The 22,318-nt window shown below is 39.4% G+C and overlaps 1 protein-coding gene across 2 annotated transcripts; it reads right to left on the bottom strand.

Moving 5' to 3' along the window:
• Positions 1 to 1,459: 1,459 nt before the first annotated feature.
• LOC113524531 (uncharacterized) lies at positions 1,460 to 11,706 on the bottom strand. 2 transcript variants are annotated; one of them, XM_053230924.1, is made up of 27 exons: positions 11,548 to 11,706; positions 10,883 to 10,937; positions 9,303 to 9,475; positions 8,917 to 8,978; positions 8,662 to 8,816; positions 8,400 to 8,572; positions 8,013 to 8,074; positions 7,758 to 7,912; positions 7,496 to 7,668; positions 7,109 to 7,170; positions 6,854 to 7,008; positions 6,574 to 6,764; positions 6,188 to 6,249; positions 5,933 to 6,087; positions 5,671 to 5,843; positions 5,285 to 5,346; positions 5,030 to 5,184; positions 4,714 to 4,940; positions 4,328 to 4,389; positions 4,073 to 4,227; positions 3,775 to 3,983; positions 3,389 to 3,450; positions 3,134 to 3,288; positions 2,854 to 3,044; positions 2,410 to 2,471; positions 2,157 to 2,308; positions 1,460 to 2,031 (listed from the first exon to the last, which is right to left on the bottom strand). In XM_053230924.1, exons 1-27 carry the CDS (start codon positions 11,668 to 11,670, stop codon positions 1,940 to 1,942), a joined length of 3,513 nt encoding a protein of 1,170 aa, XP_053086899.1. In that variant the 5' UTR covers positions 11,671 to 11,706; the 3' UTR covers positions 1,460 to 1,939. The 2 variants fall into 2 exon arrangements, with proteins under 2 accessions (XP_053086899.1, XP_053086900.1); XM_053230925.1 differs by lacking the exons at positions 2,854 to 3,044; positions 3,134 to 3,288; positions 3,389 to 3,450.
• Positions 11,707 to 22,318: the final 10,612 nt, after the last annotated feature.

Below are 22,318 nucleotides of genomic sequence, written 5' to 3'. Positions count from 1 at the left end.
GTTCCACGTGGTTGCTAGGGTGTTGCTATGCGGTTGCTATGCTAACCCAGTCAGTTGTTATGGTGTTGCTAGGATGTTACTATGATATTCCAGATGGTTGCTAGGGTGTTGCTAGGTGGTTGGTATGCTAGCCCAGTTGGTTGCTATCGTGTTGCTAGGATGTTACCACGATATTCCAGGTGGTTGCTATGGTGTTGCTAAGTGGTTGGTATGCTAACCCAGTTGTTATGGTGTTTCTAAATTGTTTCTATGGTATTCCAGGTGGTTGCTAGGGTGTTGTTAAATGGTTACTATGCTAACCCAGTTGGTTGTTATGGGGCTGCTAAGGTGTTGCTAGGTGGTTGGTATGCTAACCCAGTTGGTTGCTAGTATGTTGCTAGGTGGTTGGTATGCTAACCCAGTTGGTTGCTAAGGTGTTGCTAGGTGGTTTGTTTGCTAGCCCACTTGGCTGTTATTTGGTTGCTAAGGTGTTTCTATGGTATTCCAGGTGGTTGCTAGGGTGTTACTAGGTGGTTGGTATGCTAACCCAATTGGCTGTTATTTGTTTGCTAAGGTGTTTCTATGGTATTCCAGGTGGTTGCTAGGGTGTTTGCTATGTGGTTGGTATGCTAACCCAGTTGGTTGCTAAGGTGTTGCTAGGATGTTACTACAATATTCCAGGTGGTTGCTAGGGTGTTGCTAGGTGGTTTGTATGCTAACCCATTTGGTTGCTATGGTGTTGCTAGGCTGTTACCACGATATACCAGGTGGTTGCTAGGGTGTTGCTAAGTGGTTACTATGCTAACCCAGTTGGTTGTTATGGTGTTGCTAGGATCTTACTATGATATTCCAGATCGTTGCTAGGGTGTTGCTATGTGGTTGGTATGCTAACCCAGTTGGCTGTTATGGTGTTGTTAAGGTGTTTCTATGATTTTCTGGGTGGTTGCTAGGGTGTTGCTAGGTGGTTACTATGCTAACCCAATCGGATGCTAGGCTTTTGGTATGGTGTTGCCATGATAACCTAGTTGGTTAATGTGGTGTTGCTAGGGTGTTTCTATGATGTTCCAGGTGGTTGCTAGGGTGTTGCTATGTGGTTGCTCTGCTAACCCAGTTGGTTGTTATGGTGTTGCTATGTGGTTTTATGCTAACCCAGGTGGTTGCTAGAGTTTTACTAGGTGTTTGTTATGACGTTCCAGGTGGTTGCTAGGGTGTTGCTCGATTCGCCATGCATTACATAACGAACAAGTTTCATTGCTCTTTCATGACTCCTATGGTTTGGCCTGCGTGACCTCGAGCGAAGTCTTTCCTATGGAACAGTGACCTGCTTCCCAGCATTGCTACGTCACAGCCGTCAGTCCAATCATTCCCAAATTCCCAAAGCACCCCATTCCCATACGGGATCTACAGGTTCGCCGAATTTCATGTAACAATAATAATAATAATAATAATAATAATAATAATAATAATAATAATAACAGAATGGTATCCAAAGCTTTATTTCATATGATGTTAATAATATTTATACACTGATATACAGAAGTCATATGTAGGTTTACGTTTAAGTGTATAGCAATTATATACATATACTGTTAAGTACACAACGTTTTAAAGAATTTTGCAATTGAGTTAAATTTAATAAATGAAAGACAACAATTCTTTTAAAGACTGTTGAGATGTGGAGAAATATTCAGGCAACTCACTACCCTCATTAAATCCCCAGTTTCAGCAAGTCAAGATATTTGTATTTCTCATGTAAATATAAATAGTTTATAAGAATGAACTGTATCTCCCCATATTCCCTTTATCTTAAATAGTTCTCAATAAAAAGCAGACTTACATGTTACTGTTTATGGTGAAAGAAAAAAAACAACAGTCTGTGTTTATTTGCTTCAGTAGAAGAATTCGGATCGTTAAATAGAAATAAGTACCATTAAGTTATTGTGTATGATCAGGTCTAGAGCTAGAAGTGCAATGCCACTGAAAGCAGAAGTGATAGAAGAGACATCCATATCACGGAAAGTGAGCTGGCAATCACTGGTGGCATGGAATTCCCTGCAAAATATAAACATGTACATAAAATTAAATGCACACAAATATATATTTTAACCTGAAATGAGCACTAAAATAAGGACTAAGTAATAAGTAATGCAGTAAAGTCTCTGCAAATGTATACTGACCAAGAGTCTGGGTGACGTTGATGGAGTTTGGATCAACAGTAAAAGTCAAGTTTTTAAGTCCATCGAGAAGAGTGTTTTTCACTTGGGCCGCAGTAACATTTGCGGCATTAGCACTGAAGAATAGGTTGCTTTCTGTCACAATAGAGCCATTCCTGAAAGGACACAAATGTAGAAATTCAGGTTAAAATTCAATCATGAATCAACAAAGAAATAAACAAAAAATTTAAATTCAGAGCCATGTCTTCCTTCTTACAAGAATTTTATAATTTTCATGATGATGAAGTTTTTAAAGGCTTTCTTGTACAATGGTTCAACCTAAAAGAAATTAGAAATGAATCAGGTGAGTATCAACAGCAGTGTCACACACTGATAAACTAGTTTGTAACATTTAGCACTAGATGGTTAAACGCAACAAATAACTCACATGTCAAGGCTGTTTTTGAAATGTTTAAATTCATATATAATTGTGCCCCATGGCAAGTGAACTGAATCTGATTTAAAAATATTGATATAACTTACTGAAAAATCAGACAAGAGTGCACAAATGAGACATGTTCTGTACATTTTACTTCAGAAAGGCAATTAAGAGTTCTTTAGGTTGTCTTGTATTACGATAGAATTTCTCAAGCAGAAAAAATCCTCTTGTTTAGAAGAATCAGTTAAACTGTAACTGGCAGCATTATCAATAAAATCTTACCTGAGTACGGATACTTGTAGCTTTTGCTGCAAACTGTGGAGAGCTGGTATTGGCCAGTGCTGCATCAAAGGTTTCATTGATGCTAAAGACCAAGTTGAATATTGCAGCTACTGCAGGAGTGGTTGTAGGTGTGCTCGTAGTTGTAGTTGTGCTGGGGGTTGTAGTTGTGTTTGGTGAAGAGGAGTTTGTCTCTGTTGATTGAGAGGTTAAACTGGAATTAGAGTATCTACATGTACCACTCAGTTATTAAAATGCAATATCCTTTAAAGTGTATACTGACCAGGAACCCGGGTGACATTTATAGAATTTGTAATAATGTTCAAGCTTGAGTTGGCGGTAGTCGCATTAACAAGGGCATCTTTTACTGTGGAGTCAGTTGGGATGGTGCCATTGGCACTAAATTCAAGGCTGGAATTTGTCACAATCGAACCATTCCTAAAAACCAACCATAGTTAAAAACAGGTTGAAATTCTGAATCATTAAATGTAAAGATAAACAATTATTCAGAGCAATGTTTTCATATATTATTTCTCACCTGAAACCATAAATTATCATCCGGAGGAAGTTTTTGAACATTTGTCTGTAAATTGGTTCAAGCTGAAAAAAATTATTTATTAATCAATTGATATGTTCATAAACACTGATCTCAAATGCATTGGTTATTTCATGCATTGGCTAGACTCATAAATGTTCAGATTCATATATAATTGTGCCACATGGTGTGCCAGCTGTAATTAACTTCACAGTATTCATCAGAAATGTCCAGAACATATACTGTTCTTACAGAAAGCCACATAGAGAAAAGTTAAGAGTTCTCTGAGTTGTCTTATATGGAAATGGAACTGTTCAGGTGGCAAAAAATACTCTTGTTTAGAAGAATCAATTAAACTGTAACTGGCAGCATTATCAATAAAATCTTACCTGAGTACGGATACTTGAAGCTTTTGCTGCAAACTGTGGAGAGCTGGTATTGGCCAGTGCTGCATCAAAGGTTTCATTGATGCTAAAGACCAAGTTGAATACTGCAGCTACTGCAGGAGTGGTTGTATTTGTGCTCGTGGTTGTATTTGTGCTCGTGGTTGTATTTGTGCTCGTGGGTGAAGTTGCGTTTGGTGAAGAGGAGTTTGTCTCTGTTGATTGAGAGGTTAAACTGGAATTAGAGTATCTACATGTACCACTCAGTTATTAAAATGCAATATCCTTTAAAGTGTATACTGACCAGGAACCCGGGTGACATTTATAGAATTTGTAATAATGTTCAAGCTTGAGTTGGTGGTAGTCGCATTAGCAAGGGCATCTTTTACTGTGGAGTCAGTTGGGATGGTGCCATTGGCACTAAATTCAAGGCTGGAATTTGTCACAATCGAACCATTCCTAAAAACCAACCATAGTTAAAAACAGGTTAAAATTCTGAATCATCAAAAGTAAAGAAAATTAATTATTCAGAGCAGTGTTTTCATATATTATTTCTCACCTGAAACCATGAATTATCATCTGGAGGAAGTTTTTGAAGGTTTGTCTGTAAATTGGTTCAAGCTGAAAAAAATTATTTATTAATCAATTGATATGTTCATAAACACTGATCTCAAATGCATCGGTTATTTCATGCATTGGCTAGACTCATAAATGTTCAGATTCATAGATAATTGTCCCACATGGTGTGCCAGCTGTAATTAACTTCACAGTATTCATCAGAAATGTCCAGATCATATACTGTTCTTACAGAAAGCCACATAGAGAAAAGTTAAGAGTTCTCTGAGTTGTCTTATATGGAAATGGAACTGTTCAGGTGGCAAAAAATACTCTTGTTTAGAAGAATCAATTAAACTGTAACTGGCAGCATTATCAATAAAACCTTACCTGAGTACGGATACTTGTAGCTTTTGCTGCAAACTGTGGAGAGCTGGTATTGGCCAGTGCTGCATCAAAGGTTTCATTGATGCTAAAGACCAAGTTGAATATTGGAGCTACTGCAGGAGTGGTTGTATTTGTGCTCGGGGGTGAAGTTGTGTTAGTGGTTGTATTTGTGCTTGTGGTTGTATTTGTGCTCGTGGGTGAAGTTGTGTTTGGTGAAGAGGAGTTTGTCTCTGTTGATTGAGAGGTTAAACTGGAATTAGAGTATCTACATGTACCACTCAGTTATTAAAATGCAATATCCTTTAAAGTGTATACTGACCAGGAGCCTGGGTGACATTTATAGAATTTGGAGTAATGTTCAAGCTTGAGTTGGCGGTAGTCGCATTAACAAGGGCATCTTTTACTGTGGAGTCAGTTGGGATGGTGCCATTGGCACTAAATTCAAGGCTGGAATTTGTCACAATCGAACCATTCCTAAAAACCAACCATAGTTAAAAACAGGTTAAAATTCTGAATCATCAAAAGTAAAGAAAATCAATTATTCAGAGCAATGTTTTCATATATTATTTCTCACCTGAAACCATAAATTATCATCCGGAGGAAGTTTTTGAAGGTTTGTCTGTAAAATGGTTCAAGCTGAAAAAAATAATTTATTAATCAGCTTACATGTTCATAAACACTGATCTCAAATGCATTGGTTATTTCATGCATTGGTTAGACTCATAAATGTTCAGATTCATATATAATTGTGCCACATGGTGTGCCAGCTGTAATTAACTTCACAGTATTCATCAGAAATGTCCAGATCATATACTGTTCTTACAGAAAGCCACATAGAGAAAAGTTAAGAGTTCTCTGAGTTGTCTTATATGGAAATGGAACTGTTCAGGTGGCAAAAAATACTCTTGTTTAGAAGAATCAATTAAACTGTAACTGGCAGCATTATCAATAAAATCTTACCTGAGTACGGATACTTGAAGCTTTTGCTGCAAACTGTGGAGAGCTGATATTGGCCAGTGCTGCATCAAAGGTTTCATTGATGCTAAAGACCAAGTTGAATACTGCAGCTACTGCAGGAGTGGTTGTATTTGTGCTCGGGGGTGAAGTTGCATTTGGTGAAGAGGAGTTTGTCTCTGTTGATTGAGAGGTTAAACTGGAATTAGAGTATCTACATGTACCACTCAGTTATTAAAATGCAATATCCTTTAAAGTGTATACTGACCAGGAACCCGGGTGACATTTATAGAATTTGTAATAATGTTCAAGCTTGAGTTGGTGGTAGTCGCATTAGCAAGGGCATCTTTTACTGTGGAGTCAGTTGGGATGGTGCCATTGGCACTAAATTCAAGGCTGGAATTTGTCACAATCGAACCATTCCTAAAAACCAACCATAGTTAAAAACAGGTTAAAATTCTGAATCATCAAAAGTAAAGAAAATCAATTATTCAGAGCAATGTTTTCATATATTATTTCTCACCTGAAACCATAAATTATCAGCCGGAGGAAGTTTTTGAAGGTTTGTCTGTAAAATGGTTCAAGCTGAAAAAAATAATTTATTAATCAGCTTACATGTTCATAAACACTGATCTCAAATGCATTGGTTATTTCATGCATTGGCTAGACTCATAAATGTTCAGTTTCATATATAATTGTGCCACATGGTGTGCCAGCTGTAATTAACTTCACAGTATTCATCAGAAATGTCCAGATCATATACTGTTCTTACAGAAAGCCACATAGAGAAAAGTTAAGAGTTCTCTCAGTTGTCTTATATGGAAATGGAATTGTTCAGATGGCAAAAAATACTCTTGTTTAGAAGAATCAATTAAACTGTAACTGGCAGCATTATCAATAAAACCTTACCTGAGTACGGATACTTGTAGCTTTTGCTGCAAACTGTGGAGAGCTGGTATTGGCCAGTGCTGCATCAAAGGTTTCATTGATGCTAAAGACCAAGTTGAATACTGCAGCTACTGCAGGAGTGGTTGTATTTGTGCTTGTGGTTGTATTTGTGCTCGGGGGTGAAGTTGCATTTGGTGAAGAGGAGTTTGTCTCTGTTGATTGAGAGGTTAAACTGGAATTAGAGTATCTACATGTACCACTCAGTTATTAAAATGCAATATCCTTTGAAGTGTATACTGACCAGGAACCCGGGTGACATTTATAGAATTTGTAATAATGTTCAAGCTTGAGTTGGTGGTAGTCGCATTAGCAAGGGCATCTTTTACTGTGGAGTCAGTTGGGATGGTGCCATTGGCACTAAATTCAAGGCTGGAATTTGTCACAATCGAACCATTCCTAAAAACCAACCATAGTTAAAAACAGGTTAAAATTCTGAATCATCAAAAGTAAAGAAAATCAATTATTCAGAGCAATGTTTTCATATATTATTTCTCACCTGAAACCATAAATTATCATCCGGAGGAAGTTTTTGAAGGTTTGTCTGTAAAATGGTTCAAGCTGAAAAAAATAATTTATTAATCAGCTTACATGTTCATAAACACTGATCTCAAATGCATTGGTTATTTCATGCATTGGCTAGACTCATAAATGTTCAGATTCATATATAATTGTGCCACATGGTGTGCCAGCTGTAATTAACTTCGCAAGTATTCATCAGAAATGTCCAGATCATATACTGTTCTTACAGAAAGCCACATAGAGAAAAGTTAAGAGTTCTCTGAGTTGTCTTATATGGAAATGGAATTGTTCAGGTGGCAAAAAATACTCTTGTTTAGAAGAATCAATTAAACTGTAACTGGCAGCATTATCAATAAAACCTTACCTGAGTACGGATACTTGAAGCTTTTGCTGCAAACTGTGGAGAGCTGATATTGGCCAGTGCTGCATCAAAGGTTTCATTGATGCTAAAGACCAAGTTGAATACTGCAGCTACTGCAGGAGTGGTTGTATTTGTGCTCGGGGGTGAAGTTGTGTTTGGTGAAGAGGAGTTTGTCTCTGTTGATTGAGAGGTTAAACTGGAATTAGAGTATCTACATGTACCACTCAGTTATTAAAATGCAATATCCTTTAAAGTGTATACTGACCAGGAACCCGAGTGACATTTATAGAATTTGTAATAATGTTCAAGCTTGAGTTGGTGGTAGTCGCATTAGCAAGGGCATCTTTTACTGTGGAGTCAGTTGGGATGGTGCCATTGGCACTAAATTCAAGGCTGGAATTTGTCACAATCGAACCATTCCTAAAAACCAACCATAGTTAAAAACAGGTTAAAATTCTGAATCATCAAAAGTAAAGAAAATCAATTATTCAGAGCAGTGTTTTCATATATTATTTCTCACCTGAAACCATAAATTATCATCCGGAGGAAGTTTTTGAAGGTTTGTCTGTAAAATGGTTCAAGCTGAAAAAAATAATTTATTAATCAGCTTACATGTTCATAAACACTGATCTCAAATGCATTGGTTATTTCATGCATTGGCTAGACTCATAAATGTTCAGATTCATATATAATTGTGCCACATGGTGTGCCAGCTGTAATTAACTTCGCAAGTATTCATCAGAAATGTCCAGATCATATACTGTTCTTACAGAAAGCCACATAGAGAAAAGTTAAGAGTTCTCTCAGTTGTCTTATATGGAAATGGAATTGTTCAGGTGGCAAAAAATACTCTTGTTTAGAAGAATCAATTAAACTGTAACTGGCAGCATTATCAATAAAACCTTACCTGAGTACGGATACTTGTAGCTTTTGCTGCAAACTGTGGAGAGCTGGTATTGGCCAGTGCTGCATCAAAGGTTTCATTGATGCTAAAGACCAAGTTGAATACTGCAGCTACTGCAGGAGTGGTTGTATTTGTGCTCGGGGGTGAAGTTGTGTTTGGTGAAGAGGAGTTTGTCTCTGTTGATTGAGAGGTTAAACTGGAATTAGAGTATCTACATGTACCACTCAGTTATTAAAATGCAATATCCTTTAAAGTGTATACTGACCAGGAACCCGGGTGACATTTATAGAATTTGTAATAATGTTCAAGCTTGAGTTGGTGGTAGTCGCATTAGCAAGGGCATCTTTTACTGTGGAGTCAGTTGGGATGGTGCCATTGGCACTAAATTCAAGGCTGGAATTTGTCACAATCGAACCATTCCTAAAAACCAACCATAGTTAAAAACAGGTTAAAATTCTGAATCATTAAATGTAAAGATAAACAATTATTCAGAGCAGTGTTTTCATATATTATTTCTCACCTGAAACCATGAATTATCATCTGGAGGAAGTTTTTGAACATTTGTCTGTAAATTGGTTCAAGCTGAAAAAAATATTTTATTAATCAATTAATTTGTTCATAAACACTGATCTCAAATGCATTGGTTATTTCATGCATTGGCTAGACTCATAAATGTTCAGATTCATATATAATTGTGCCACATGGTGTGCCAGCTGTAATTAACTTCACAGTATTCATCAGAAATGTCCAGATCATATACTGTTCTTACAGAAAGCCACATAGAGAAAAGTTAAGAGTTCTCTGAGTTGTCTTATATGGAAATGGAATTGTTCAGGTGGCAAAAAATACTCTTGTTTAGAAGAATCAATTAAACTGTAACTGGCAGCATTATCAATAAAACCTTACCTGAGTACGGATACTTGAAGCTTTTGCTGCAAACTGTGTAGAGCTGATATTGGCCAGTGCTGCATCAAAGGTTTCATTGATGCTAAAGACCAAGTTGAATACTGCAGAAGTGTTTGGTAAAGTTACATTCACTGCAGTCTGATTACTTGGAGTGTCTGCCAGAGCACTTGCAGCTGTAAGACAGAAAAGATAACTATTGATTGAGTGTATAGCAAGCATATTAAAAATATCAAGCACATTTAAAAGCCACAGTTTGTTTAGTTTCATCTTAGTGGTGCTGAATGTTGGCAAGAATATGAGAGTGCTCCAGATAGTTTTCCTGAATTTGATGGAGTGAAGACACCAAAAAAATATAGTAACCTGTGTAGTGGACAAGCCAAATCTAGATCCTAAAAAAATGCTGTGCATTACTGATGGCAACCGGAAAAATAATTAACATATTAGGCACACAACTGAGACTACTAATGCTGCAAGTAAGACTCTAGGATCGATCTGAAACGTGTCTAAAATGAATAAAGTGCGCCAAAGCAGCTATGATTACAAATGAAGTCCCTGGCAATCCAACCAGTTAGAGGGGAATTGAGATGGAAGAATCACAGCAGAAAGTCTGAAGGCAAAAGAAAAGTTCAAATAATCCCCAAAATATGACATTTAAAAGGCTACAAGAACAAGCTCTTTCTTTTAACAACCTTAAAATGACAAATAAGTACAGTAAGCAATTTTGTCATGCTTTTAACTCAGTGTTTTGAGTTGTTGAATGAAATAATGACAATATTTTTTGTTAAACAAAACATAGGATAAACTGACCAAGCACTCATGTGCTGCTCAGTTCATATTAACCTTTGGTCATAAATTTAGCTACAAAAAATTCATCCTTCAATATAAGCAATGTCTCTGATTAAGATGCGTCTCCTCCACTGTCATCTGTACTGGAATAAAAATTCATGAACCTTAAAGGGACAATATTATTCGTTAATAAATTCGTAAATGTCACGTTATGTATTTCATGTTGGTTTGGAATGGCCCTCCATTTTCTAAGTGTATTTACAGCCAAAACTTAAACAAAAAACAAAAAATTGTAGCAGTTTTGTGTATTAAATCCTCACTGTATGCTTAACTCAGATCTAAATATGGCTATGAGTGAATAAAGCAGATAAAGTGTATAACAAGTTTGACAGGTCTTTGGATTGCTGCCAAGTATTATTGTGTTGCAAACATACCAGTGCAGGTTGATTGATGCTTAATGAAATAATGGTTTCTGGTCCACAATACATTAGACAATTGTCTAGATCATTAGCTGTATGATAAGAGCTGGCAAATTCCAACATTTTGTAACGTTCATGCAAAAAAAAAAAAAAAAAGTAGCATAATATATTAAAATAAAGGGTACAAATCAGATTTCAGTGTAGTGCTTAATTTGGTAAATTTTAAGAATTCTGTGTGAATTCTCACACTCCTGTATCTTCAAATTCATATACAGCTTTTCAAGAGAGAAGGCAGCAGGTGTATTGACTGGGTGTGTTAAATTTGGGCAGCATAAATGTAAGTGATAAATATAATGTGAAAATGAGAAAACTTACAAATCATACACAAAACAGCCAGTACCAGCCTCGGGTCCATTGTGTTGTTTATAATCTAAATTAAAAAAAAAAAAGTATTTATACAAAATTTTTGTTTAAAAAATAGAAGTCAGCTGTGACTAATCTTTGTCTTCTGTGTAGGAGGAAAAAAACAGCTCAAACGAATCAATTAGGAACACTGCAGGTACACGCTGGTTTATATAGATAGATAGATGGATAGATAGATAGATGGTCAGTAAAAATAATTTTAGGTAAAAATAAAATTACAAAATAAATATTCTTTCTGCAATATTCTTTCAAAGATCAGTTTAAACAATGCCCATGTCAGATAACATTAAACATTATATTGAATTATATATATATTTTTTATTTTTGCCTATTTATATGTAAAGGTACAATTATAACTTAAACAACTAACAAATAATAACTATATCTACTTACACCTAATACCTAATTTTATATCTATCTATCTATCTATCTATCTATATATATATATATATAGATAGATATACTTTATATATTTAAAACAATTGTCTATGATATCATAAAAATACTGCATTATATGAGTGAATATTTACATATAGACAATTACATCATAATATTTAAATTGTCTATAAGAGACTGATACATAATGTGACTAGGTAGAAAATAAAGTAAGGACTCACCTTGTGTCCACAGGTAGCAGATGTGAATGTTCTCAGTCCAGTGGCAGTGTCGAAGTGTAAAATACAGAGCAGGTTACTGGGATATTTACCCAGAGGATGTAACAATGTATGTAACATGCACATGCCAAACCCATGATGTGAAAAGGGCCTGGGAGCCAATCCCAGCTAGCGTGCTTATGAACACTAACAACTTGAAAAACAACATTACTAACAAATGGCATTTCTGCTTTTTGGTTCAACTATTCAATTCAATTCAATTTTATTTGTATAGCGCTTTTAACAATGGACATTGTCACAAAGCAGCTTTACAGAAATAAATGGATTCAAAATATATTGTGTATATGTGAATTTATCCCTAATGAGGAAGCCAGAGGTGATGGTGGTGAGGAAAAACTCTCTGATACAATATGAGGAAGAAACCTTGAGAGGAAGCAGGCAAAAGGGAACTATATAGCAGGATAAGGAAACCATGAAAATAAAATCATGAAAGTGATAGTAAATTATATAAAGTTAATCCTCTCAGAGGATCTTCTGTTCTGTTGTTCACACTGTATGCTATATTGATAAATATATCAATGAAAATTAATAGCAAAATTAATTTTTAATATTATACTATTAATATCACCCAATAATAACATTTAATTTAATTCACTACAATTTACTCTCTGGGTCAGGCTTCAAACAGCACCCCCACCACCGAAGTATGCTGCAGGAGGGCTGTAATGCGTTACAGGGGAAAAAGAAATAGCCATTTGGGCAGCGAATTCGTCAGACCAGTAGGCCATAATGGCAATGTTGCGTAAATACAAATTTCAGGCTTTTCAAGTCTCTTCCAAGAAGTTTGTTTCCTCTTGGCCAAGGGTGTGACCAAAACAGTAGCCTATTCACTGTAGTTCCAACTGAGAAGAAGAATGGTGGTGTCTGTGCTATTCTTGATTTGAGAGAAGTGAATTAGTTCTTACAAACTCTACTATTCCATATGTTAAGATGATCGGATATTACCCTTCACAGTGCACAATGTATATTTTCATAATGCAATGACTCTGGAGCACAGGTACATTTTTTGAGGAGGTTTGACTTCCAAGGACAGGATTTTCAATTAAATTCTACCCTTTGTCCTCTCAGGATACATGCAGACAGCCACGTAACCAGTGATGGGTAGAGGCTTATGGAAACTGCTATATATTACACTGGCTCTTATGTCTTATGCATGTTTTTGGGAGGTGGGAGTAAACAGTAACCTGAGTTACTTACTGTGCCCATTGTCCTGTTTTTGGTAGTTTTGTACTGTCTTGCGCTGTCTGCACATGTTTGCACTGTGCGCTTTATGTAAATGTATGTAGTCTCCTGTAGTTCTGTGTTGTTTTATGTAGCACCTTGGTCCTGGAGGAACGTTGTTTCATTTCACTGTGTACTAACTAGCTGTATATGGTTGAAATGACAATAAAAGCCACTTGAATTGAGTTCAGGATCAAACTATGGCTATTACCTTGGAGAAGAGATAGCCTATATACAATATACTGTGTGTGTGTGTGTGTGTGTGTGTGTGTGTGTGTGTAATAAATTTTTATAATACCATGAGTAAATTTAAAAACATGGTACATACAGTAAAATTCCTCCCAAATGGCTTCAGCATCATATTATTCAGCATCGCCATCTACTGGTCATCAACAACATTTAATCTAAAATACACTGAATTCTTTTCATTTTTTAAATATTTATTTATATGTATTTATTCTGCAAACAAACAATGTACAAACAAAAATGAACTCTGTAAGATCATTACGCATAAATTAAGTTTAATAATTTGCCTGCAATTTCTTTCATATATTCTAAAGACATAGTGAGAGCCCCTTGTGAAAAGAGTAGGAAAATGGTACTGCTTTCAGATATCTTACTTTATATATGAAATATTTGGCAATCTAAATAAAATAAATATTTTATTTAATCTTATTTTATATTTAATTTCATTTTATAGAATTTAGCCTGTTAAATGAACACGTGTTTCTCGTTGGCTGAGGCTACTAGGCATATGTTTCTGTAACAAAGACAGTAAACTTTTATTATTATTATTATTATTATTGTTATTATTATTATTATTTTGTCATTCTGGATGAGCATATCGTTTGTCCTGCATGAGCCAGTAGTCACACAGACACACCGAACCACCTTAGTTGAGGGGTCAGGCATTTATTTATCTGCAAACCTGAGTTTCCTCCATGTTCTCCAGTTTCTACAATTACAAGGTTTGGTTACGCTAAATTGCCCCTAAGTCTGAAAGTCTGTGTTTATGTGTGCATGGTGTCGTATAATGGACTAGTATCCCATCCAGGGTGTATTTCTGCCTCATGCCCAGTGTTCCTGGGATAGATATATCCACCATCAATTTTAGCTTCACAGAATAAATTATATTGTAAGATTTTAAACATTTTCAACATTTAAACATAAGTAGTCCATCATTTTCTGTGCACTATATCCTTGCAGCATATCCTTGAAGGTGGCGGGACTAAAATATGTGTCCTATCAATATATAAGTCCCATAATTTAAGGGATGTTGCTCCAAAGCATCAAGACACCTCCAATACTTTGTCTTCAATTGGAACTGTAATAAGTTGTTTATTTTGTGAGTGTACTGTACATTTGCAGAATGCATAAATTGCTTGACTGTTCTTTTGTAGATGCTGAAAAGGCAATATAGCAACACACATTATCACTGGTACTGGGGCTCCTACATTATTCTCTGCCATACAATCTTTCATTAAATTGCGTAACACCATAAATAATTGCTATCATAACAATTCTGCTTCCATTCAAAATCTGTAAACTTCTGCAGCACTTCAGTTCTTTCCAAAAAGAAATTGAATTCTTCTCAGTGGCTACGTTTACATTCCGTTTAAGGTCTATATCTGGGTTGCAGCCATATTCCGAATATGATGCTTATATGCGTACAGGCATTGGAATATTCCTGTATAAATGGTTTGGTTGTAAGTAGGCTGAGCAGCCATTCCTAAATACCTAGCCTACGACTAAGCACCGGTTAGCACCCACAGTTCCTTGCGGACTGAGCATGTGCGTATATCTCCTTTCAGTGGATTATCTGAACAAGGTGTTTATATTTATGATTAAAACAGGCATATTCCAGGGTGAGAATCAGAATTTGGGGAATCAGAATATTGTCTTAATTGCAGTGTTTACATGCATGACTCATTACTGGTTAGAATATCGCTGAATTCTGATTAATATCAGAACATTGATGTACATGTAAATGTAGCTGGTGGTTCCGAAGATTAGGCAGCTAGCTAACATTAGCTAACCTGACAGGATTTCTGAGATGATTTTCTAAAGCCATAAAATGTGCACACATATCAATTTAAGAACAGTAAAAATAGTACATAAATGACTTATTGTGTAAAACTTCTAATACCAAAATGTCTTTTGGGTAGCAGGTAGCTAGTTATCTCAGGCCCAGAGGTAATTTAACAGCCTACTGTGAGGGTTAGTTATTTACTTGGAAAAATTAATTTATTTCCTGAAATATAGCCAAATAATGTTCTCATACTGATATGAATATTGCACAGTTATTTCAGAAACTAAAGTGATTAAATGACCGAAATAATAACCAATTTAAAAACCTTTAATGCTACTGCGGTCAAAATGAATGAGGTGTCGTTCACGGACGAGTCGGTTCTTTGAGTCGGTTCTTTGAGTGATTGGACAGTCGGGAAAAAAAAAACGGTTATCATCAGACTTCTTTTCTAAAATATAAATGAGTAGACAATAATGAACATTCATTCATTCAGATCCAAAGCCTATATCTGTGGAAGAACATGCACAAGCAAAGTGTTACTTTAATCTCTTACTTAATGAAATATTAACTGTTTAATAAACTAAATTCATTTGAGTATGATTTCATGTACTCAATCACCAATGCGGCTCTTCAAATCTGCGAGTCGACTCACGAACCGATTCAAGGAACCGATTCGTCCACGAACGACACATCACCAGTTTCATCAGAGAAATACGAGTGATGTTTGTGGTAAGAAACTTCATAAATTGGTTATTGTAAATTTTTTCGGCCTAATCACTTTCCTAAATCACTTTCCTAGTTTCTGAAATAAGTGCACCGCGCAGTATTTATATCAATATGAGAAAAATACTTGGCTTTATTTGCAGACATAACCGTTAGCTTTGCAATGATGCAATAGCTAACCAAATTACCTCAGCGCCCGAGCTAACTAGCTAACTGCTACCCACAAGACATAAAAAGGCATTTTGGTATTACATTTACATTAGCCTTGACTTCAAATTATTGATTGAATCTATATTTATTGTTTGTCAGTACTTAAACTGATTTGTGTACACATTTTATGGCTTTAAAAATCCTCATAAATCTTTTCAGGTAAGCTAAGCAGGGGAGATGATAAAGTGTGCTATAAAGCATTATAACGGTTCATTGTCCAAATTCAGACATGAAATAAATGACTGTATCTTTATTTATTTAATTTCTTTCTTTCTTTTTTAGAATTATGCAGCTTCATATATTATATATTTATTTGTGATTTGTGATATATTTATTTGTGATTTTATATATTTATTTTTGAGGACCAGTTAATTAGTCTATTTTTACAGTGGATATAAATAGTTTACACATTCCTGTTAAAGTTACAGGTGTTTTGTGGAAAAAAAAAAAAACAAACAAAAAAAACCACGATTAATCATGTCAGATCTTTTTCCACCTTTAAAACTCTTTAACAGGCACACAATGAAATACTTGTGCAAAAAATTATTTTGCATAAATGCAAAGAAAATAGTAATCGAAAATAAAGAGCCCCTTTTGAGTTGTCCCAAGCCTGCCTCCCATCCCCTCGTTTCCGAACCAACTTGTATGAGTGTCACACTGGTACCAAAACCTGGGCATTGAGGAAGATCCGCCATAATGGATTCCTCTCCCCTCACAGAGATCATTAAGATCCTCACCAGATGCAACATCAGGCCCTCCTCAAGCTGTGCTCAGAGCAGGAGCAGCACTTCCAGGCCCTTCTACAAGCTCAGGCAGAGGACTGGCAGGTGCTACTGAGCCTGGTCCAGCTGGTGGCTGCTTCAAGTGTCAAGTCAAGTGGAGTTTATTGTCATTTCAGCCATATACAAGTACATAGTGAAACGAAACAACGTTTCTCCAGGACCAAGGTGCTACATAAGACAACACAAGTACGACACAGAACTACGGGGACTACATAAATTACATAAATTAAACATAAAGTGCACAAGTGCAAACATGTGCGGACGCACAAGACAAAACAAGACAGTACAATAACTACAACGCCGACCAGTATGCAGTTCTGTTTGAAAGTGGCCAAGTGACAATAGTGCAAATAATACAGAGTTTGATATAAATAGCTGAAGTAATGTAAACATAATGGTATTGTATTATGTGTAAACATAATAGTAGCAGCAGCAGCATAAAACATGTGCAAAACGTGCAAAACATGTGCATGGAGGATGTTCAGTTGCGTGTATGTGTGTATATGTATGTGTGTGTGTGTTCCTTCCTTCAGTCCAGTTCTAGGTGTTGAGGAATCTGATTGCATGATGGAAGAAACTATTGCACTGTCTGGTTGTGAGGGCCCGAATGCTTCGGTACCGTTTACCAGACGGCAGGAGTGTGAAGAGTGTGTGAGAGGGGTGTGTGGGGTCATCCACAATGCTGGTGGCTTTGCGGATGCAGTGGGAGGTGTAAATGTCCGAGATGGAGGGAAGAGAGACCCCGATGATCTTCTCAGCTGTCCTCACTATCTGCTGCAGGGTCATGCGATCTGAGACAGTGCAATTCTCAAACCAGGCAGTGATGCAGCTGCTCAGGATGCTCTCGATAGTCCCTCTGTAGAACGTGGTGAGGATGGAGGGTGGGAGATGCGCTTTCCTCAGCCTTCGCAGAAAGTACAGGCGCTGCTGGGCTTTCTTCATTATGGAACTGGTGTTGAGTGACCAGGTGAGGTTCTCCGCCAGGTGAACAAGAAACTTGGTGCTCTTGACGATCTCCACGGAGGAGCCGCCGATGTTCAGCGGAGAGTGGTCATTCTGTGCTCTTCTGAAGTCAACAACCATCTCTTTAGTTTTGTCCACATTGAGGGACAGGTTGTTGGCTCTGCACCAGTCCGTTAGCCGCTGCACCTCCTCTCTGTATGCTGACTCGTCGTTCTTGCTGATGAGACCCACCACGGTCATGTCATCGGCGAACTTGATGATGTGATTTGAGCTGTGCATTGCTACACAGTTGTGAGTCAGCAGAGTGAACAGCAGTGGACTGAGCACACAGCCCTGTGGGGCTCCAGTGCTCAGTGTGGTGGTGTTGGAGATGCTGTTCCCGATCCGGACTGACTGAGGTCTCCCAGTCAGGAAGTCCAGGATCCAGTTACAGAGGGAGATGTTCAGGCCCAGCAGCTTCAGCTTTCCAATCAGGTGCTGAGGAATGATTGTATTGAATGCTGAACTGAAGTCTATGAACAGCATTCTAACATAAGTGTCTTTATTGTCCAGGTGGGTGAGGGCCAGATGGAGGGTGGTGGTGATGGCGTCATCTGTTGAGCGGTTGGGGCGGTAAGTGAATTGCAGGGGGTCCAGTGAGGGAGGCAGCAGGGTCTTGATGTGCCTCATGACGAGCCTCTCGAAGCACTTCATGATGATGGTTGTAAGTGCAACGGGACGGTAGTCATTGAGGCAGGACACTGAAGACTTCTTTGGCACGGAGACGATGGTGGTGGCCTTGAAGCAGGTCGGGACAACGGTGCTGCACAGGGAGGTGTTGAAGATGTCCATGAAAACATCTGCCAACTGGTCTGCACATCCCCTGAGCACCCTGCCAGGAATGTTGTCTGGTCCAGCAGCCTTTCGTGCATTGACTCTGTGTAGATGGCCCGGGACAGTTTGGCCCTCACTGTTCTTAGGGCCACCTTGTCGCCTGCTCTGAAAGCAGAGTCCTGGGTCCTCAGTAGCGCACGCACCTCTGCAGTCATCCACGGCTTCTGGTTGGAGCGTGAGGTGATGGTCTTGGAGACGGCGACGTCATCAATGCACTTGCTGATATAGCAGGTCACTGATGTCACGTATTCCTCCAAGTCGGTGAAGTCACCGTAAGTTGCAGCTTCCTTGAACATGTGCCAGTCAGTGTGATCAAAACAGTCCTGAAGAGCAGAGATGGCTCCTGCTGGCCAGGTTTTCACCTGCTTCAGAACCGGTTTGGTTCGTCTGACTAGCGGTCTGTATGTTGGGATTAGCATAACAGAGAAGTGGTCTGAGTAGCCGAGGTGGGGGAGGGGCTCCGCCTGGTACGCGCCGGGGATGTTTGTGTAAACAAGGTCCAGCACGTTCTTCCCTCTTGTTGCAAAGTCCACATGCTGATGGAATTTAGGGAGCACTGACTTGAGATTTACATGGTTGAAATCTCCGGCAACAATAAACAGTTCGTCAGGGTTTGAATTCTGCAGCTCTCCAGCAGCAGCTATGGCGGCTGCCATGGCCATGCCCCACATGTTCCTCCTTGCTGCCGCTACTGTCAGGGGAAGCCCAGCTTGTGGCCCAACAGCTTCCAGTCGCAAACCTGCTGGAGTACCCTGACCTAAAGCAGGTTGGCCACACCCCCAAAACAGCACAGTAAACGCTTCCTCTTGCTGATGCTCAGTGAGCCCGCAGCATATCTGGGGGAAGGCGACCCACCTTTCTCCCCCCCCCCCCCCCCCTCTCTCTCTCTCTCTCTCTCTATCTCTCTCTCATTCCTCCCCCTTTCTCCCTGCTGTCCCCCCGTCCCTGCACCACGGAATCGAGGGCTGCTATCCCTCGAAACCAGTCTCCGGAACCAGGGGTTTCCCTACCCCTCCTTCTCCCTGTTGTGTTTGTCACTTCTCCCCCTCAGGTTGGTGAATCCAGGGCCATGTGTGGGAGTAAGGCTTGGGCCAGTGTCTTGGTGTTGTGTCCAGGTCCTGCCCCAGATTGAGCTGGGACATACTGTATACCAGTGAGTATTCGAGGGGGTACATACCATGTATTGGTGGATTCAGGCTGTAACCAAACCTCAATTCACCAATGCCTGGTTGAAGGTGAGGCATTGGGTACAGCACTCCGGGTGAAGGTGAGGTGTGTGCACAGGGATTTGCACAAATATCCCCTAGTGGCTGTCTCGATCCAATTCCGGGGACAAAAGCATAGAATAGAGGCGGTGGTTAGTCCCTACCTCACCCATCCACTGATTTTGGGGACAAATTGGCTGGCATTTCAGGTGTTGTCTTTGCAGCCGATACGAGACAATACCCTCAGGCACGCCTTCGACCAAGTGAAAGTAATTGATGGTCAGCGGGTTCAGCCCAACATATCGCTCTCCTTCCCCTATTTTATTAACGAAGGGTTATACTGAGTGACTGTTATACTGAGTGAATGTTAGCTGGTGAATCCGCTAGCCACTCCAAAAGCACCATTGCGACCCCTTCCATTAATCGGTATCGCCATCGTAAGAATTGGTACGGACCTCGTCGGGCCATTGGAATGGACTGTATGAGGGTATCGCTCTGTGTTGGTCCTGGTGGATTATGCAGCGCAATACCCCGAAGTCTTGCCACTTCACAACATGTCAGTACGCAGTGTTGTGGAGGCACTCTTCAAAATTATTTCCCGGGTTGGGATTCTGAAAGAGATCCTGACCTATCAAGGAACTACGTTTATGTCACTCACCCTTCGGGAACTATAGTAACTTTTAGGGATTAAGTTGATTTGTACTAGCATTTACAGTTCTCAGACAGATGGCCTGGTTGAGTGGATTAATCAAACCCTTAAAAATATGATTCGGAAGCTCGTACACGAAGACTCTCAGAATTGGGAAAAGTGGCTCGAACCCCTATTATTCGCAGTAGGAGAGGTCCCGCAAGCCTCCACGGGGTTCTCTCCTTTTGAATGACTATATGGGGGCAAGCCTCGCAATGTCTTAGACATCATGAGGGAAAATTGAGAAGAGGGACCTTCGCAGAGCAAAAGTGAAATTCAGTACATTCTTGATCTGAGAGCAAAACTCCACACATTAGGTTGCCAAGTTGTAGGCAGAATTTTCTGACGTGTTTTCACCTCTACTTGCTCACACTAATCTTATAGAACACCACGTTGAGATGCCTCCAGGGGTGGTGGTACACAGCTGACCCTATCCTCGGTCTGCACTGTGCCTATGCCGCTGCCTATATGGGTGACATTATTATTTACAATAACGATTGGCAGCAACACACGCAGCATCTGAGGGCTTTCCTGAGATTGTTGAGACAGGCAGGACTCACAGCAAACCCAAAGAATTGTGCAATTGGACGGGTGGAAGTTAGGTACCTGGGCTTCCACTTGGGACACAGGTGCGTCCCCAAATTGATAAGACACCAGTGATTGTGGCCTGCCCGAGACCCAAGCCCAGAAAGGAGGCTGGCTGGCTATTATCGGAGTTTTGTGCTTAATTATTCGGATGTCACCAGCCCGCTGACTGATCTTACTAAAAAGGGAGCAACATATAGTGAGGACAGCTGAGAAGATCATCGGGGTCTCTCTTCCCTCCATCACGGACATTTACATTTCACACTGCATCCGCAAAGCCACCAGCATTGTGGCTGACCCCACACACCCCTCTCACACACTCTTCACCCTCCTGCCGTCTGGTAAACGGTACCGGAGCATTCGGGCCTCACGACCAGACTGTGCAATAGTTTCTTCCCCCAAACCATCAGACTCCTCAACACTCAGAAACTGGACTGAAGGAGCACACACACACATACATATGTACACACACAACTGAACATCCTCCATCCTCTCTGCAAATTTTTTTTGCAAGTTTTTGCACATGTTTATGCTGCTATAAATACTCATTATATCATACTGTACATAGGCTGCTGCTCTTATGTTTACACTATTTCAGCTACTTATATTATATTCTTGTACTCTTTTGACTATTTGTCACTAGGTTCACTTTTAAACAGAACTGTGTGCTGGTCGGCGCTGTAGTCATTGTACTGTCTTGTACTGTCTTGTGCTGTCTGCACTTGTTTGCACTTGTGCACTTTATGTATATATTATGTAGTCCCTTGTAGTTCTATGTTGTTCTGTGTCGTCTTATGTAGCACCTTGGTCCTGGAGAAACGTTGTTTCGTTTCACTGTTTACTTGTATATGGCTGAAATGACAATAAACTCCACTTGAACTTGAACATATCCAGTCTAGAGGATGGAGCCATGCCAACAGGCTTTTATTCAGGTAAAAGCTGCACTCTGTGGTGGACCACTCTTACATTCTTATCACTTCTCACTCCTCTTTGTTTTGCAGACTGATGCATCAGACAGGGGGCTGGGTGGCATGTTGTCCCAGGTGGAGGAGCACCCTGTGCTGTACATCAGCCACAAGCTCTCGAGAACGAGTGTCTGGCCATCAAGTGGGCAGTCCTCACTATCTGATACTATCTGTTCAGACCACACCCCGCTCCAGTGGCTCCACCACATGAAGGATGCCAACATGCAGATGACTTGATGGTATCTGGCACATCAGCTGTTTAAGTTCGAGGTGGTTCACAGGCCGGGGGCACAGATAGCTGTGGCAGATTTCCTCTCTCTGGCATGGGGCAGGAGATTCGGCAGCAGGCTGGACTGCTCCCTTGCCTGAGTTGGGTGGTGGGAGAACGTGAAGGCGGGGGAGTGGTCAAGTGCCGGTTTGTGATTGGAAGGTGGAGACTGGAAAAGAGGCAAAAGAGTGGAGAGTCGAGA

This window comes from Pangasianodon hypophthalmus, chromosome 28 (assembly GCF_027358585.1).
Source record: "Pangasianodon hypophthalmus isolate fPanHyp1 chromosome 28, fPanHyp1.pri, whole genome shotgun sequence".
In the NCBI taxonomy this organism is placed as follows: domain Eukaryota; kingdom Metazoa; phylum Chordata; class Actinopteri; order Siluriformes; family Pangasiidae; genus Pangasianodon; species Pangasianodon hypophthalmus.
This window is presented reverse-complemented; position numbering and strand designations above follow the sequence as displayed.

Excerpts from the sequence above, each read along its gene's own strand:
- LOC113524531 (XM_053230924.1), bottom strand. The coding sequence starts at position 11,670 with ATGTGCATGTTACATACATTGTTACATCCTCTGGGTAAATATCCCAGT. Across the intron at positions 7,669-7,757 it reads AAATGTCACTCGGGTTCCTG|AGACAAACTCCTCTTCACCA; the intron begins GTCAGTATACAC and ends CTCAATCAACAG. Across the intron at positions 6,765-6,853 it reads AAATGTCACCCGGGTTCCTG|AGACAAACTCCTCTTCACCA; the intron begins GTCAGTATACAC and ends CTCAATCAACAG.